The following is a 15,704-nucleotide window of genomic DNA, read 5'->3' as shown; positions in this document are numbered from 1 at the left end:
GAGGGCTTCGTGCTGCAACCTTGAGGTATAGCTGTAGCTCACTTCAGGCAGAGCTGCAAGCAAGCTCTCGATATACAATGGCAGCAAGGATCCAACCTCAGGCTTGGACATGGAAAGGGAAAAATTAGGTACTGCTTTGGTCCCCTGTGCCACCACGCGTCATTTTGTAGCAGCCAGACCAGATACGAGGTTTATGGCTCTGCCTTTCTTCTCTGTCAAGTACTTTGTCTCTTTGGAGTTTGCATTCCTGCAGTTCATTCCCCTCAACAGGCCCAAGTGAGAGCATTATTAATGGTGTGTCTGTGAGTATCTGATTTTCCCTCTTTGGTTTTTCAGGAGGAGGAACCAAGATCCTGATGTTCTGTAGCCCTGGAAGTATATATATGGATTTCTCTGGTGCTTGTTTTCTGCTATTATTGTAGTTAAATTAATTAGATGTGATCTCTGACATAAGTGTCTGAGAGATGTGTTCAAAGCCTGAGATGGGCAAAATATATAGCCATTTCTATTTATGGCTATAAAAGTAAGATAAATATGCAGAAGTAAGAGCTTAAGTAACCTTGTGCCACATTAACATACCTGGTGACCTGTTATGTGTATGGTACTCTTGCATTTACAAAAGTGATCCTATTTAAAATGGGGTAGGTCAGACTTTCCATTATCCATGGCAGATTTTTTCCTTATGTATTTCCAGGAATGAGACCTATTTCCATGCTCCTTAAGGCCAACTCCAAGCTGAGGTGTACCAAGTTTTTGGTACTCTGTAAGCTTTGGGTTTCTAAAATGAGGCATGACTGAGAGATGCAGCAAGAGACCAAAAGAGACCTGTTAAAGAATCCAGATTTGGGTGTATGGGGTGTATCTGACTTGGAGTGTTTAATTTTTGGTGGTAATGATGTATTGGTCACTTTAGTAGTGATCCTCATGACCAGCATCTCCCTGGCTTTACAGTTAGATCTAAATCTACTTCACGATATCTTGTAGATGAATTCAATTAGGAAGTTTTAATAGGAAATCATTAGGAGACATCATAGGGAAGCAACAACTTTTCTCTGCTGCCATCCTTCTCCTCCCTGGGGCTCTTACTTTGCGTCATTTACTTCTCCATTACTTGTTCCTCAGGAGAACAAGGAGTTCTCAAGCAGCAAGATGAACAACCCAAATTTCCCATGTATTTCTGCATGTCTGAGTGACGAAGTCAAAAGCTAAACTCTCATAATTTTTTTTTTTTTTTTGCTGGGGACACGTGTTTCTGTGTGGGGTGTCTGGTAAGGTGTAAACTCACAGTAAGTGCTTCAGCTGAAGCGCTGGCACATTCCCTCTCCTTTTTCCATAGAAAAGAACTGCTTCCTCTCAGTTGAAGATTTAGAGGAGTGATCTTTGTGTTCTGTGTCAGTCCTGAAACACATTTAGATTTGTTTGATGTTCATTGCTCAGAGAAGCTGTGGCTACCCCATCTCTGTCAGTGTTCAAGGCCAGGTTGGATCGGGCTTGGGGTAACCTGATCTAGTGGAAGATGCCCCTGCCCCTGGCAGGGGCTTGGAACTGTATGAGCTTTAAAGTCTGTGATTTTGTCATTCTGATCAAAAGCCTTGGTGCTTATTTGGGTGGGAAACACATGGACAGAGGTGATCACAGATGCCTCACTTCTGTGGGAAGCAGTTTAAAATAGAGCTGCAGAGCACCAGGTTCAGGAGCTGGCAGGCTCGTGTAGGACCTAGATTCCAAGGCTGAGACTCTGTTGTTGAAAATTGCCTCTCTTCCCGTGTCTGCTCCTAAAAGGGGCACTTTTAACCCTTTCCCCCATTCGAACCTTGCTGGAATTCCCAGGCTCCCAGTTACGATGCTTTCTACTCACCGTTTTGGCTAAGTGCTGTATAACTTAAGTCTTCTATGTGGTTGTTTCCCCACTAACCCTGGGGGCACTCGGGGTCTTCAGGTGCAGCCCCTGGACCACGCCGCAGACAAAGATGGCTTTAACGCCCCTTTTCCCCAAGGACGGTGTGTGACCGCCCGAGTACCGTATCTCCCGGTGTGAGCCTTCCCGGTTGGGCTCTGGCTGCCGGCGGCCGGGACCCGCGGTTATACAGGGCTCGTCGGGCCGTGCCGGCGCAGCCCCGCAGGGGAGCGCGGCTCGGGGGCGCGGGGCGGGGCGGGGGGCTGCGCCCTGCGCGGGATTGGCGCGGGACGCCGTGATGCCACGTCCGGCGGGGGAAGCCCGGCCTCGCTCCGGAGCTCCCCCGTCCCCGGCTCGGCGCGCAGGTGGAGCGGTGCCGCCGCACGCACGGACCGACCCGCCGAGCCCAGCCCAGCCCAGCGCCGTGCCGAGGGAGCAGCCCCGCGGCCCGCCCCGCCCCACTCCGCCCGGCCCTGCCGCTCCGCAGCCGGCAGCATCGCGGCGGGACTGCCCGGGGATGCAGCCGCGCTAAGAACAAAAGCCCCTCTGCCACGGTCACGCTCCGGGGCTCTAAAGCGGCCCGGCCAAACTTGGATCTCTGTCTCTCTCCGCCGAAGCCGCGGCGGCGTCCGGATTGAACTCCCCGGAGCCTTCGGCAGCGCCCGAGAGCCGCGGTTCCCCAGCCCCGCTGCGCGCCGTCCCGCCGGGGCTGCCCGGGGAGGGACGGAGGGAAGGAGGGAGCCGCGCCCCGGACCCGGCACCTCCGCCGCAGAGGGACCCCGGCCGCCTCCTCTCTGCGGGACCTTGGCTTTGCCCTTCGCACGGCAGGTGGCGGGGCCAGCGGAGAAGGATGCGTTTCTTCCCGTGGGGATTTTGGCTGCTGTGTGTCGCCTCCGCCCCGGCTCGCGGTGACAGCGGCGGCAAGGCTAGGAGCTGCGCCGAGGTCCGGCAGCTGTATGGGGCCAAGGGCTTCAGCCTCAGCGGCGTGCCCCAGGCCGAGATCTCCGGTGAGTCCAGCGGAGCACGGTGGCCGAGGGCGAGGGGATGCCGGCCGGGGCTGATCGCTCCCGCCGCTGGAGTTTGTGTCTGGGCGCGGCGGCGAGGAGTCGGACCGGACGGATTACCCCGAGGGCCGGGCACCCGCTGTAGCCACTGCGCGGGTTGAAGCGGGCTCTCTGCGGTGAAGCGGTGGCGGTGCGAAGGAAGCTGGGGCGGGGGGAGGCGTGTAGGGTGTGTGCTTGTCCAAGTGTTCAGCGGTCCTTTCTTTTATTGCATTGTCTCGTTTTTTCTGTTTTGGGTACAATTGAAATGGTTTCAGGGGTTGGTTCAGAAATCAGGATAATCAGTCTGCAGTGGGTTTTGGTGTTGGAACTGGAAAATGCCACGGTTATGAGAGAGAATTGATTTCGTCCTCTTTTGGGTGGGAAACAAACCTATAAATGGCATTTATCATTTACTAAAACGAAGCAGGAGTAAAATGACCCTGTGTCGAGAACCTAGAGTGTAGAGGAAATCTGAGCAACCTACATCAGTGTGTCCGCTTGCCTTCATTCTGGATTTGAAGAAATCTTGGTTGATTTCCTCCTCTTTGCAGAAGATCACTGAAATACTAAAAAATATTCAAGGTCTGGTTTATGTTAGGTAGGTTGGGTTTTTTCTTGAGAGCTTGAGGGGAATATGCTGAGGTATTGGGGGTTTTGATTTGGATTTATAGATTCTCATCTAAGTTTTGATACACCAACTGATGACCCATATCTGAAAGCTTTCCCCTTACTTGTGGGAGCTTCCTCCTTCAGACAAAGCATAAAATGTGCAGGCGTATGTGCCAAAGCCAACCTACAGGGACATCCCAGGAAAAGTACAGTTTTTAGTTCCCATCGAAGATACAGAATGCCTTGTGTTGAATATTTCATTGTGTAGTTTTCCAGGGAAACCAAGTCATTATCTGCCCTATAGGCTGAACCATGTGCATGTCTCATACATGTGGACAAATTAAGACTTTCTTTGTCAAGTTGCAACAAAGAGTACATTTCCCAAATGAGCTGAGCAGTCTTGAGGTTAAACAGTGGGGAATTTCGAAATCATTTGAGCATCACTATTAATAGAATAGTAATTCAGCTGAGCAAGAAAGTGGCTTTTTATAAGTTTGCATCTAATTATGACAAATGTGAATACATTAGAGCCATGTTTCAAGTGGAAAGTTCTTGGAGGACTAGATGTTTACAAATACTCATAGGGATGGCTACAGCATTGTGTGCGGGGATAGTACTACATGGGCAGACCTTGGGGGTGGTGGGTACAACTGTTACATAGCCCAGGTTGGCAGTGAGTAAAACATCTTGTGCCTACAAACCACTCAGGCTCAAGAAGTGACAGAGGACACACAGGTTTCTGGGAAGCAGGAGTTTTGTTTCTTACTATTTGTTGCTACGAGTGTGTACGCTGACAAGTCTTGAGCAACAGTAGTTAAAACTTTAGTATCAAACTGGGCATCTCTGATTGTTACTTTAAACAGGGAAACTATAGATAAATGCTATAAAACTCGAGGAATACCGCATGGAAACTAATATGAGGGAGTGCTTGGGGGAAGAAGGTTCCACCCATAAACCTGCTGCTGCTGATACAATTAGCCTGGTGTTTAAAACCCAGTATTTAAGCTAGCGGACTTAATGACTTTCATTGGTAATTATCATGCATACCTCCTGACTGAGAGATACTTAGGAATGTGCTTTCCTCCTGCTGTTGTACTTACTGTATGGTTAAAACATTGATGTACATTAATACTAACCTTAGAAATGTCCATAAAAGTGTTGTATATCCTGTATGCTCTTTGGCAGTTGTGCATGTTAGTGCAGAAGTCGCTGCCAGTTTTGTTGTCTCTGAAAAGGAAGACTCTTGAGTATCCCTACATGTAGGAGGTGCAGTTTATAATTCTACATTATTCTAAGTGCTCAGTTGTCACTTAAGGCTCAACAGCATTAGTTCAGCTTGCTGACCATGATGATCATAATCTGTACGGAGCCTTGTCAGGCTCCTCCTGGTTGACACCTGGGAAGCACACACATCCATATACAACAACTTCTGGCTAAGGTAAGAAACGCTGATGAAGATGCCATGGCTCCACTTGGACCTGTGCTGCAGTTTCCTCATGGTGCCCTTCACCAGAGCTCCCCGAAGAACCACATTTTTGTCTTATTTCTGAGCCCTCCAGAGGCAAAAGCCCTTCACTTTGTCCCTCTTTTGTCCCTGTCAAGGGGATCTTGCTGTTCCTTCTCTTTCCATTGCTTGCCCTGAAGCAAAAGGGAACACTCATTTCTCAGCCCGCTGCCTTATCCCTGTAGCAGTGCTACCATGCTGGGCTGACCTTGCTCCTGTCTCCTTTGAGTTGGCTCCAGGCACTGCTTGGTGCATGTTGCTGTCACACCAGGCCAGCACCAGGAGCAAAACCACACTTGCACCCTCAGAACATGACTTCAAAAGGAGTTCAGTAAGCTCCCATGATGCAGGCTCTGACTCAGGCTGAGATGGCTGTGTTTATGTTGGTTTTAGAACAGTTACTGCACGCTTTACACCTTCTAATCTGTATTCTTTGTTATGATTTAAGAGGATTATGAGTAATACAAAGCCTCCACAGCTCACCAGAAGGTAGTCCCTGCTTATGGCTGTACAGATCAGTTTGAGGAGCAGTCACACAGTTATTAGCTGGCTAATAGATAAGCATCTGATTCAGGGATAGATTCTTGGCTCACCAGGTTTCTCATGAACCACCTAGACAGGGTTTCCTGTTTTTTGCTAATGGTGTACAATGCCTTTAACGTGCCTAAGCACTTTAAATGTGTCAGGTGCTGTTATTAAGGTTGTTTAGGGAATACACAAGGTGTTATATCTCCCTACTTTGAAGTCAGTGTCAAAACTTCCAAACATGAAAGAAGCATCTGCTTGTGTTAGTAATCCTAACGGGCAGACGTGCGCCCGGAGTCTCAGGTGGAGATCTGCCTGGAAGAAAGTTTCTAGCAGTGGGGGAACCATTCCCTACTCCTTGGTTTGGGGAAAGTTATGATACTTGCTTCTGTAAGACGTACTTGAGCAAAGTTTTTCTCTCTGTTGGAGAGTGTTCCTGCTCACTGGCTGGAATGCTTGGGGGGTTCCAAGGGGTTTCTGTGATTGCTACAAAAAGATGGGAAAGCATTTAAAAAACTTATAGTTCTGTTCCCTCTCAAGTCTTCGAGATGGAGCAAGTCCCTATTTTCTTACTCTTGCTGCCCAGATACCATCACCGCCACCGTGGATCCTCTAAACCAGTGGTTGAGAAAGAGAGGTGTCTTCATCTAAGTGTACTTAGTGCCTGTACTAAGGGCTGGTCTTTTGGGGCTCACAGCGTGGTTTGTGGTGGAAGAGAGAAAGCCTATAGAAGAAAATAGTGTGTTTTGGGGGGGATATCCAGGTTTCTCTGCTGACTTGATGGGATGGTTTAGGATTACTGATGTTGGATGGGTGACTGCTCCCCATTGTCTCAAGCAGAGATGGGTATCTCCAGTACTGGAGGAGACTTGCTGTGATTTGATGTGGATGTGCTTGGCTCTTCCTCACTGTTTGGGCTAGGCTTTTGCTTTTGTTTGTTTATTCCCAAGATTAATCCTTCCTAGACTTGGCTCTCTTTGAGGTTGACCTTGTTGACATGGACAATGGGTGTATCACAGTGAAAAATGAGGGCACAGAAAGAAGCCAGTGGACTTTGCCAGGCCATGTTGCTGCCCATCCATGTCACAGACCTCCTGCGCATGCTTCCCTTGTTCCTTAGCTGAAATAAGTCAGAACAATCCTTTTAATCTTTTGGTCCTTTTAGGCTGCATAATTGGGTTTTGTGATGAGAGCACTGTCAAATGTGTGTGTTAGACACTTGTTCCAACAGCTCCATGTCCTACTTATGTTGAGGACACCAGAACTGCACAGCAAGAGGGGTTTCACAAGAGCAGAGCGGAGGGACAGGATCACCTCCTTTGACCTGCTGGTCCACGCTCCTTTTGATGCATCCGGGGACACTGTTGGTTTCTGGGCTGCAAGCACACACTGCAGCCAGCTCATTTTCAGTTTCTCATTGACCAACACCCCCAAGTCCTTCTCTGCAGGGCTGCTCTGAATCTCTGTCCAACCTGTAGCTGTGCCATATGACAAATAGATTGGTACAAAAGTTAGCGGAAGCCATGCCTGAACTGTGTGTTTCCATTTCTAAGTCAAAATATACAGGGAAATGTCGAAATTGAGCACGTTGGGGTGGTTTTGCTGTGGGTGACTGCAGAGTATGTGCATGCAAAACCAGGATCCGAATGGGAATTAGGGAAAAAAATGGGCGCCCTCTAGCGGTGGGCTAAGGCAGCGGCCGGAGCCAGGAGGAGCTAGAGCTCGGTCTGGAGTCTGGTTAGCTAGCCTTAGAGTTCCGTGGTGTTGCCATCGTTTTTCAGAGGATCTGCCTCTCTGTCACTGTGATCCGCATGACTAAGCTCTCACCGCGCAATTATCCTTATCAGCTCTGTCTGACAAAACGATTTCAACAGCTTCTTTTGTTGGTGAAGCAAAGTCATGTATTTTCTTTGCCAAACAAACTTGTGTGCGTGTGTAGCTGGAGACACCCAGGGAGTGAAACTGCAGGGCTTACCTTCCCTCTGCTCTCGCCCTGTAAGTGCCCTGCTCTGTTTAAGAACACATGTCAGTCAGTCTCTGGATGAGTTTGAGAGGCAACATGTGGCTTTTGGCAGGGATTGGGAAGCAGTTGGTTTAATGTTCTATTGCATTCAGTATGACTGTCTTGCATTGAGGGGACCAGATAGATATATTCCTCTGGGTAATTTCAATATTAAGTGTGCTTTGACTTAACAAAAGGTGGGGAGGGAGCTGCTAACTTGATTATCACCAAATTTAGAGCCAGAGTTTTTCTTTTCCTCTGGCAGGTGACAACAACACTAACTGAAACCAGAGGCAATGGAGCATCACAGCAACTGAGCCACACTCTGCACCCTACCCCACCACTGCCCATCAGTAGAGAAGGGGGGGTTAAGTATCATCTGCTTTTATTGCAGCAGCAAATTGCATTAGGCACAGTGTGGAAGGGGAAGGCAGGATAAAGGATGGCCTTAGTCTCAGAGAGCTGCTGGTCTGAGCAATAACAGCCCTGACCCTGCTGTCTGCAGTAATCTCAGCACGGTGTGGCTGGGGCCAGTGCTGCAGTTCTGATTTCTGAGCAGCAGCTTGGGTGTTCCTGTTGCTTGTGTGGTGGGACTGTGTAATTGAGGAGCAGGGAAGGTGGAAGAGTGATTCTAGGTGTCCTGGGCATTGGGAAACTTTTGTGTCTACTTTCAGCTGGAAATACTGGTTGGGAATTTCAGGGGAAGAGCAGGGAAAATAGGCATTCCAATTCTGTGGAGAGCTGCAGGCTTCCTTGGGGAAACAGCTTTAATTTGTCTGGTGCTGTGGCCCCTGCTGAAAGCAGCCTATTTCTAGACACTGTGTTTCTTTCTTTGTCCTGTGAGGTGCTTATCTGTACCTGTAGCAGGCAGGTAGCCTTTTGGAGGGTATAGTGTCAAGGCAGCGAGCTGCTCTGGCATAGTGAGCCCTACCTCCCATATCCCCTTGACGTCTGTGCTGCAGCAGGCATGTAGTAAACATGTTGGAGACACCTTTTGGGTTTGTCCTGTGGAAGAGCATCTTATCAGTCGAGGCCTAATTCAGAAAGGAGTTGAACCTGCTGCTTCAGGTTGTGTGGCAGTAAAGCTGAGGAGAATGCTTGATGCTGACTTGTGTCTGCCCCTTCTGGACCTTTTGTATAGACTGAGTCTTTTTGAAAACCCTGAGCATGTCCTTCCTTGTTTCTACCTGTACGAGTTAGGTCAGACGTGAGCCATGTTTTCCAATGCGTCTCCAAATACTACCAGGCACAGCTGTGAGAAGGCAGGAGAGGTTCAGTGGGCAGCTTGGTGTCCTGGAGCAAGTGGTAAAGAGTGACTTCATCATTAAATCTCCCTGGAAAAAGTCACAGTCTTGCTTCCCTGTCTGTGGAAGGAGGATTGACAGTCTTTTCTTGACATCTGGGAGGATAACTCAAGTGATGCAAAGACTCAGGGAAAGGATACCCTGAAACATGCAGGAACCCTCATAGCAGTTGCTTGAAGATCATTCCATCACGGTTTGCAGTTTGTTTGCACAAAGTTGCTGTTGCTGCCCCTGCATTAGGACGTTTCCTCTCAAAGTTAGAACAATAAATACAATTCAAAACTCAATAAAAGCAGAAAACGTGACTGTTTTCCCTGTTACCCATGAAGGACAGACTGCCCTGTACTGTGATGTCTGTACTCCGCCACAGAATATGTTACACCCGTGACAGGTAAAACCTGTCTTTAAGTAACATTTGATCCCCAGGCAATCGGGTTACCTCTGCTGCCAGATTGTTCTGCAAGCATCATAAAGCTTTAGACTGTAGACACTTCTGATGTAGCCTGTATGCCAGGCTGCATCCTCAGAGTGTGACCAGCAGTTTGAGGGAGGGGACTCAACCCCTCTATCCTTCTCTGGTGACACCCCTGCTGTGGTCCTGCATCCAGCTCTGGGCAACAACACAACAGGGATGTGGAGCTGTTGGAGCGAGTCCAGAGGAGGCCAAAGAGATGTTGTGAGGGCTGGAGCAGCTCTGCTCTGGAGCCAGGCTGAGAGAGCTGGGCTGGGTCAGCCTGGAGAAGAGAAGAACAGGTTCCAGTGCTTAAAGGGGCTATAAGAAACATAGAGAGGGGCTTTTGACAAGGGCCTGTAGGGACAGAACAAGGAGGAATGACTTTAACCTGATAGAGGGGAGACTGAGATCAGACATTAGGAAGAAGTTCTTCCCTGTGAGGGTGCTGAGGCGCTGGCACAGGGTGCCCAGAGAAGCTGTGGCTGCCCCATCCCTGGCAGTGTTCAAGGCCAGGTTGGACAGGGCCTGCAGCAACCTGCTCTAGTGTGGAGGTGTCCCTGCTCATGGCAGGAGGTTGGAACTGAGTGAGCTTTAAGGTCCGTTGCAACCCAATCTATGCTGTGATTCTATGAAAATGCTTGTCTGCATGTGTCGGAGCTGGGTCAAAACTTTTGCTCACTTCTGTGTTTGGAAATTCTTCAGACATGGACCACTTTTTTGTTTCTTACGGCTTGAATGAGCAGAGTGCGCTGTGACAGTTCCCGCTCTGGGTTTTAGCAAACACATGGATCACTGTACAGAGATTATAAAGCTAACTTAATTTTTCATGCCTTTTCCTGTACAGTGCAGCATGAATCAAAAGCACAGAATTACCCAGCTGCTACAGCTCCTGTGCTAGCAGCAGGAGTAAAACAATCTTTTAAATTGCCATGAATTCTTCTGATGTATTAAAAGAAGAGGAAAACAACAACACAGAAAGTTTTACTGTGGTTTCGGGGAGCAGCGCGATAGTACTTATGCAGACAGTCAATCTTTTATATGACTAGAATGCAAATAGTCTATGACAAATAGTTTTGGCTTGTAAAAAATTGGTATTTTATAGGATTGTAAAACTATACTGTATAATTTAGTTGGAGTGTTTCCATGAGCTTTACCCAAGTCTCTTGCCTTTTAGCTGGAGCAGACGGGCATATTTCTAAAATATGAATAATTTAGAAATTCTGCTTGCTGTAAATTTTGTTCATAAATAGAAATAGAATAAAAGTGCTGTCAGAAATTTAGATTAATCGCACATTTGTTAAAAAAATACAGTTAAAACAGAGGCTACTTCAGCCTCTGCTGCTCTCTGTTAATGTTGTGTTCAAGTTTGCAGTGATTTGGTGGCATAATTGATCCTGAAGTGAGGGCTGAGCATAGCGTAAAGTGAACTTTGTGTGATGGCAAAGCAAGGGGGATGCTGTATCAGCATCTCTTGTCTGTTCCTGCAGTCTCCCACATAAGCTCGGTGGTGAAGTGGGGTGCTGTAATATACCACATAGGTCTAGCAGGAGGAGGGTCTGCTCCTTATCCCCGTCTAGATGCAGATTTTTACCATGAGGCTGGAAAAGCTACTACTTTGCTTTTTTCAGCTGTTTCCTGTACCATAAACACTCAATTGGAATGAGGGAGCTCGGATAATTCGTGGGAAGTTTGGTTTATTAAACTGTACTCCTTAAAAGAGAGCAGTGGTCTTCTCCCCTGATGTAGTTGCTTGCTGTGCACAGCTGCACGAGTCTAAAACAGTTGGATAACAGTTTAGGTTTTACAAACATCTGTTTGGCTTTGTGACAGAATACCAAGCAAGCCCTGCAAAAAAACCCCAACCCTCTCACGCCGCTTTCATTTGTGGGAGGTCTCATGGAGACTTCCATGTTGAGGGAGAAGGAGGCTGGTACTTGTATTCGAGAGGCTCTCTAAGACCAGACCATAGCTGGAGACTCATCTGCTGTGAATCTGAGGAAGGGCTGCACAATAGTGGGAACCTGTGGGTAGAAGTCCCACTGACTCAGCCACAGGCTTCCCAGGGCCTGTGCCCCCATCATGTCTGATGGGTGTAGGATGTAGGAGCAGCCCAGCTGCTTGTGTTTGGGGATGGTTGGTGTGGAGCAGACATTGGGAAGTGTCTGGAGAGGTCAGAGAAGTGTTCCCGATAGCCTTCTGCAGTGAGCCTGCCACTAGTGTGTTCCCTATGTGAGTTTAAGCACAGATAAGCAAAAAGTGATATGATGTTGTATAAATATATGCATGAATCTCTCTAATGTGTTAGGTAGTGGAGTCCCTGCACGGAGTGCAAGAGTAGGGAAAGCCCATTGTTCCTCAGAGTTGCCATGGAGGTTCTGCCCTCCGGCCAGTGATCAAATACTCCTTTTGTCTTCCCAGGTGAGTTTACACATCTGTCCTCTGTCTAGGGTTTGCATTAAATTGATTTAGAGCAGTGTCTGTTGCACTCATTGTGCCTTGGAAGGCTGTATTTGGTTTTATTTGATCAGTTGGTGGTAACCAATAACTTAATTATGTCTGCTACACATTGACATTAGGGGCTGAAAAAGTTTTGATGTGGAAAGTGTGGCTTAAATTATTCTGTGATGGAGTTTATATGGGGTGATAATATGTCAGGCCACTTAATAGATACATTAAGGTGGTCAAAGTGATAGCTGGAATTAGGTGTGGCAGAGCAGAGTGCTATAAATCCTGTAACTTGCTCTTTAGGTTTACTGGCAAGTGTTTTACCTAAACTGGTTGCAGAGCCAAATCATGCCAGAAAAGGACTTATTTAGGTTACTGACCTCCAGGCATGTGGTGCATTGGCAGCCTGCTCTTTGCTTTTCTCTCCATGATGTCTCACAGCCACTCCTTGCCAGATTAAATGTTGCTCTCTATATCTACCTGATGTAGGTGTACATCTACATCTGAAAGGAGGTTGTAGCAACATGGGTGTCAGTCCCTTTTCCCAAGTAATGAGGGATAAGACAAGAGGAAACAGCCTCCGGCTGTACCAGGGGAAGCTTAGACTGGATGTTAGGAAAAATTCCTTCACCAAAGTGGTTGTCAAGCACTGGAACAGGCTGCCTAGGGAAGTGGTGGAGTCGATGTCCACAGAGGTATTTAGAATATGTATAGATGTGGTGCTTATAACGCCATAACAGATGTTATGGTTTATTGCCATGAAACTGAAATCAACTCACAGGTTTTATGTATTTATGCATGTGTGTGTGTCTAAACATGGGGTTGGTAGCTCTGGAAAGGGAATTTTGACCAGCTTGCTGGTGCCAATGTTCGTATGGGGTGAGATTTTCCCTGCCTGAGCTGTGATATGCAGCTTCCTCCCAATATGGAGGTGAGCAGTTATGTGCAGAGCCATGGTGGTGAGGTACTGGAATGGGTTGCCCAGGGAGGTTGTGAATGCTCCATCCCTGGCAGTGTTCAAGGCCAGGCTGGATGAAGCCTTGGGTGATATGGTTTAGTGTGAGGTGTCCCTGCCCATGGCATGGGGTTGGAACTAGATGATCTTAAGGTCTTTTCCAACCCTAACTATTCTATGATTCTATGCTTGTTTCTGACACCGAACTGGTTCATGATGGAGGGCAGTTTGTTTTGCCATATCCACATGTACCACACTGCAATAGTGGCATCACTTACAGCTCCAAATGCCTCCATGTCATGCTGATGCCTTTAGTGTCAGGATGGCTGCCTGTCACTGAGTGAACTGAGTTTGCTGCTCAGTAGGACAGTACATTCAGGGGAAACCTAAGCCAAATGTTTGTAGCACTTCTGCAGAACTAATTAAAATGAAATTCTCACTGGTAAGTCTTCACAGGTGCCAGCAAATAGAAATAAGCAAAGCCTAAGCTCTGACTTGGCTCTCGTTAAAATAAGCAGAGAACAAATACCTTCTGACACAGGGCACGTTTCACTTGTAAACCAGGAAAGAAAGCCACTTTGTTTAAATGCAGTATCATTTCTCCCACTATCCACTATCCAGCTGTCTGAGGGCTCCAGTTTTATCTTGTAAGTAACACTGCTGCTACTGTTTGTGTTGCACTGAAGCAATCTCCTGTCACAGTTGTAAAAGAAACATTTTTCGCTGTTACTAATACACTCCCTGACAGAGCTTAGGACTTGTGTTTCTAAATATATCTGCTGATGTATGCGTATCCAGTAAGGTGTTGTCTTGTGTTGTCTGGCTATCACTGATGTGTTTTGAGCATGCTGTGTCACTCAGGCTGATCGAGCTATTCATTGTGTCAGCTAAAGGCATCTGAAACGCCCCTTTTCAGCGTTCTTTGTGGGAGCAGGTCTCAGAGCCCGGTGTGCCTCTGTGTGAGACCCCTGCAACAGCCTGGAGTAGAACCGTACAAGGGGAAGCTGTGAAATGTGGTTTTGTTCAGCGTTGGGAAGTGAAGTCCAGAAGAAGGAAGGGCAGTGGGGATCCTGCTGCTGTCACTAAAGGCTTAATGGATGCGAATAGAGAAAATAGAGGTAGACTTGTGTGCACTTGGGTGCAGCTGTGGGAGGTGGCAGACACAAGCTGGAACTGGGGAAATTCTCATTTCATACATGGAAAGACTTTTTCAACGTGAGTGATGGAGCAGGATCCCAGGGAGGTGGTGGGATTTCCATCTCTAGCCTTGAAGACATTCATAGTTTTTCTGCTTTGGCACATGTGTCTGCCATGACCTTTGACAAGTTGCTTAATCTGTTTTATCCCCAATCCCCATCTGTGCATTAATGCCTTTAAATAATCGTGTTTTGTAATTTGCCTACGAATTATAAAGTCTTGGAGTACTGAGTCTCACTATTTCTCTATATTTCACATTACAGTACTTAGAACAATGGGACTGTAATTCTTCATTAGTCCCATGATACATGAATAATAAACAGTAAAGGCATAATTTAGGGCCACATTCTGCCTCTGTTCTCATGATGTATAAAGACTGTGAGGTTTTGTTGATTAAAATCCTCTGCTGTTCAACCTAACAAAGACACATGGCCTTACTGAACAGGTTTTTATGAGCCTGTTGTTGGCACTTTTGGTTTTTGGGGTTTTATTTTGTTTCATAATTACTCATTGATTGCAGGTATCCAAACAATTTGCTTGGCAGATCAGGGAATAATAAATTCCTTTAATCTCTATCTCTTTCAGTTTAATTATTGCTAACTCATTACTTAGTGTTTAGTGCAGTGGATAATGAACTCTGTTCGCAGTGCACTGGAGAAGACTTGGACTACAGAGACAGAACTGGAATCTCTGGTTCTTTTGAAGATACAAACCAAAATTGCAGAGTCACTGAACATTTAACCTTAGGTTAGGTTGGAGGTTACCAGTAGGCGTCCTGCTATTGCTTTTGCAGGCTTGAATATAGGTTATTATTTTGGTTGATTCCATGCCTTGCATTGCATTACATTTGTTGCTTTATTTTAGGCAGCTAAGAAAGTAATCACTACTATGTAGACAGTTATTTTTGTCTTGATTATAAGACAGTGTCTAATAAAATCATGTGTAATACAATTCTCATTATTACAGACACACTTTACATTTGTGACTGTGGTAATACTTGTGTTAAATTACTTCCTGCAGAGTTTAACAGACTTTCCTATTTCACCTGCAGCTAGAAGAACAAATACTTCATCCACTCAGGGGTGCTGTGCTGCTGAGCATATGGGTTGTGTGTGGAGATGACCCATTTCTTTCATTTCTTGTTATCTTTTCATCATAGAAGACTCTGTGAACCCTACATGGCAGGTGTTGGTCATCCCATCACAGTCAGGGTCACCCTAATTGCTTTGCTGTCACATCAGCAACTCGGTTCAGCCCCTGAAGCCAACACGCACTGTGTCACATAGAACACAAACTAAACCACACCACTATGTTTTAAGCACCTTGGTTATGTATGTTAAGCTTTCTTGCTGAGGCTGAGGAAAACTGGACACCAGAAGATAGAGAACATTAATGATCCAGGACACATAGAGTCACTCTAAGAAGGAACAGTAGATTGTTCACCTATTCTGCCTGCTCTTCACCCTGGCAGGCTGGCTTCAAGCATTCCTCCCTCAGTTCTGCAGCTATTCACACAGGAGTTTGGAAGAGTAAAAATACTACCAAGGCTGAGATTCTGGAGCCCACCATGAAAGCCTGCAAACACAGTTGCCTTTGGTAGAAATATACATTTCCTATCAGGATATTATCAGCTTTTTCATAGAATCACCTGGGTTGGAAAAAAACCTCAAGATCATCAAGTCCATCTGTTCCCCAGCACTGCTAAGTCCACCATTAAACTGTGTTGTTAAGGGCCTCATCTACATGGTTTGTGAACACTTCTAGGGATG

General features: G+C 46.8%; 1 protein-coding gene across 1 annotated transcript in view; it reads left to right on the top strand.

Annotated features, from left to right (window-relative positions):
• The first annotated feature begins 2,345 nt into the window (after positions 1-2,345).
• GPC1 (glypican 1) overlaps positions 2,346-15,704 on the top strand; it is a 192,603-nt gene continuing 179,244 nt past the window's right edge. The window contains exon 1 of the mRNA XM_005153948.4: positions 2,346-2,904. Within this exon, the coding sequence (XP_005154005.2) occupies positions 2,748-2,904 (157 nt within the window). The 5' untranslated portion in view covers positions 2,346-2,747. The remainder of the gene's footprint in view (positions 2,905-15,704) is intronic.

This window comes from Melopsittacus undulatus, chromosome 6, assembly GCF_012275295.1.
Source record: "Melopsittacus undulatus isolate bMelUnd1 chromosome 6, bMelUnd1.mat.Z, whole genome shotgun sequence".
Lineage (NCBI taxonomy): Eukaryota > Metazoa > Chordata > Aves > Psittaciformes > Psittaculidae > Melopsittacus > Melopsittacus undulatus.
Note: the sequence above shows the minus strand (reverse complement) of the source record. Positions and strands in the feature narration are given on the sequence as shown.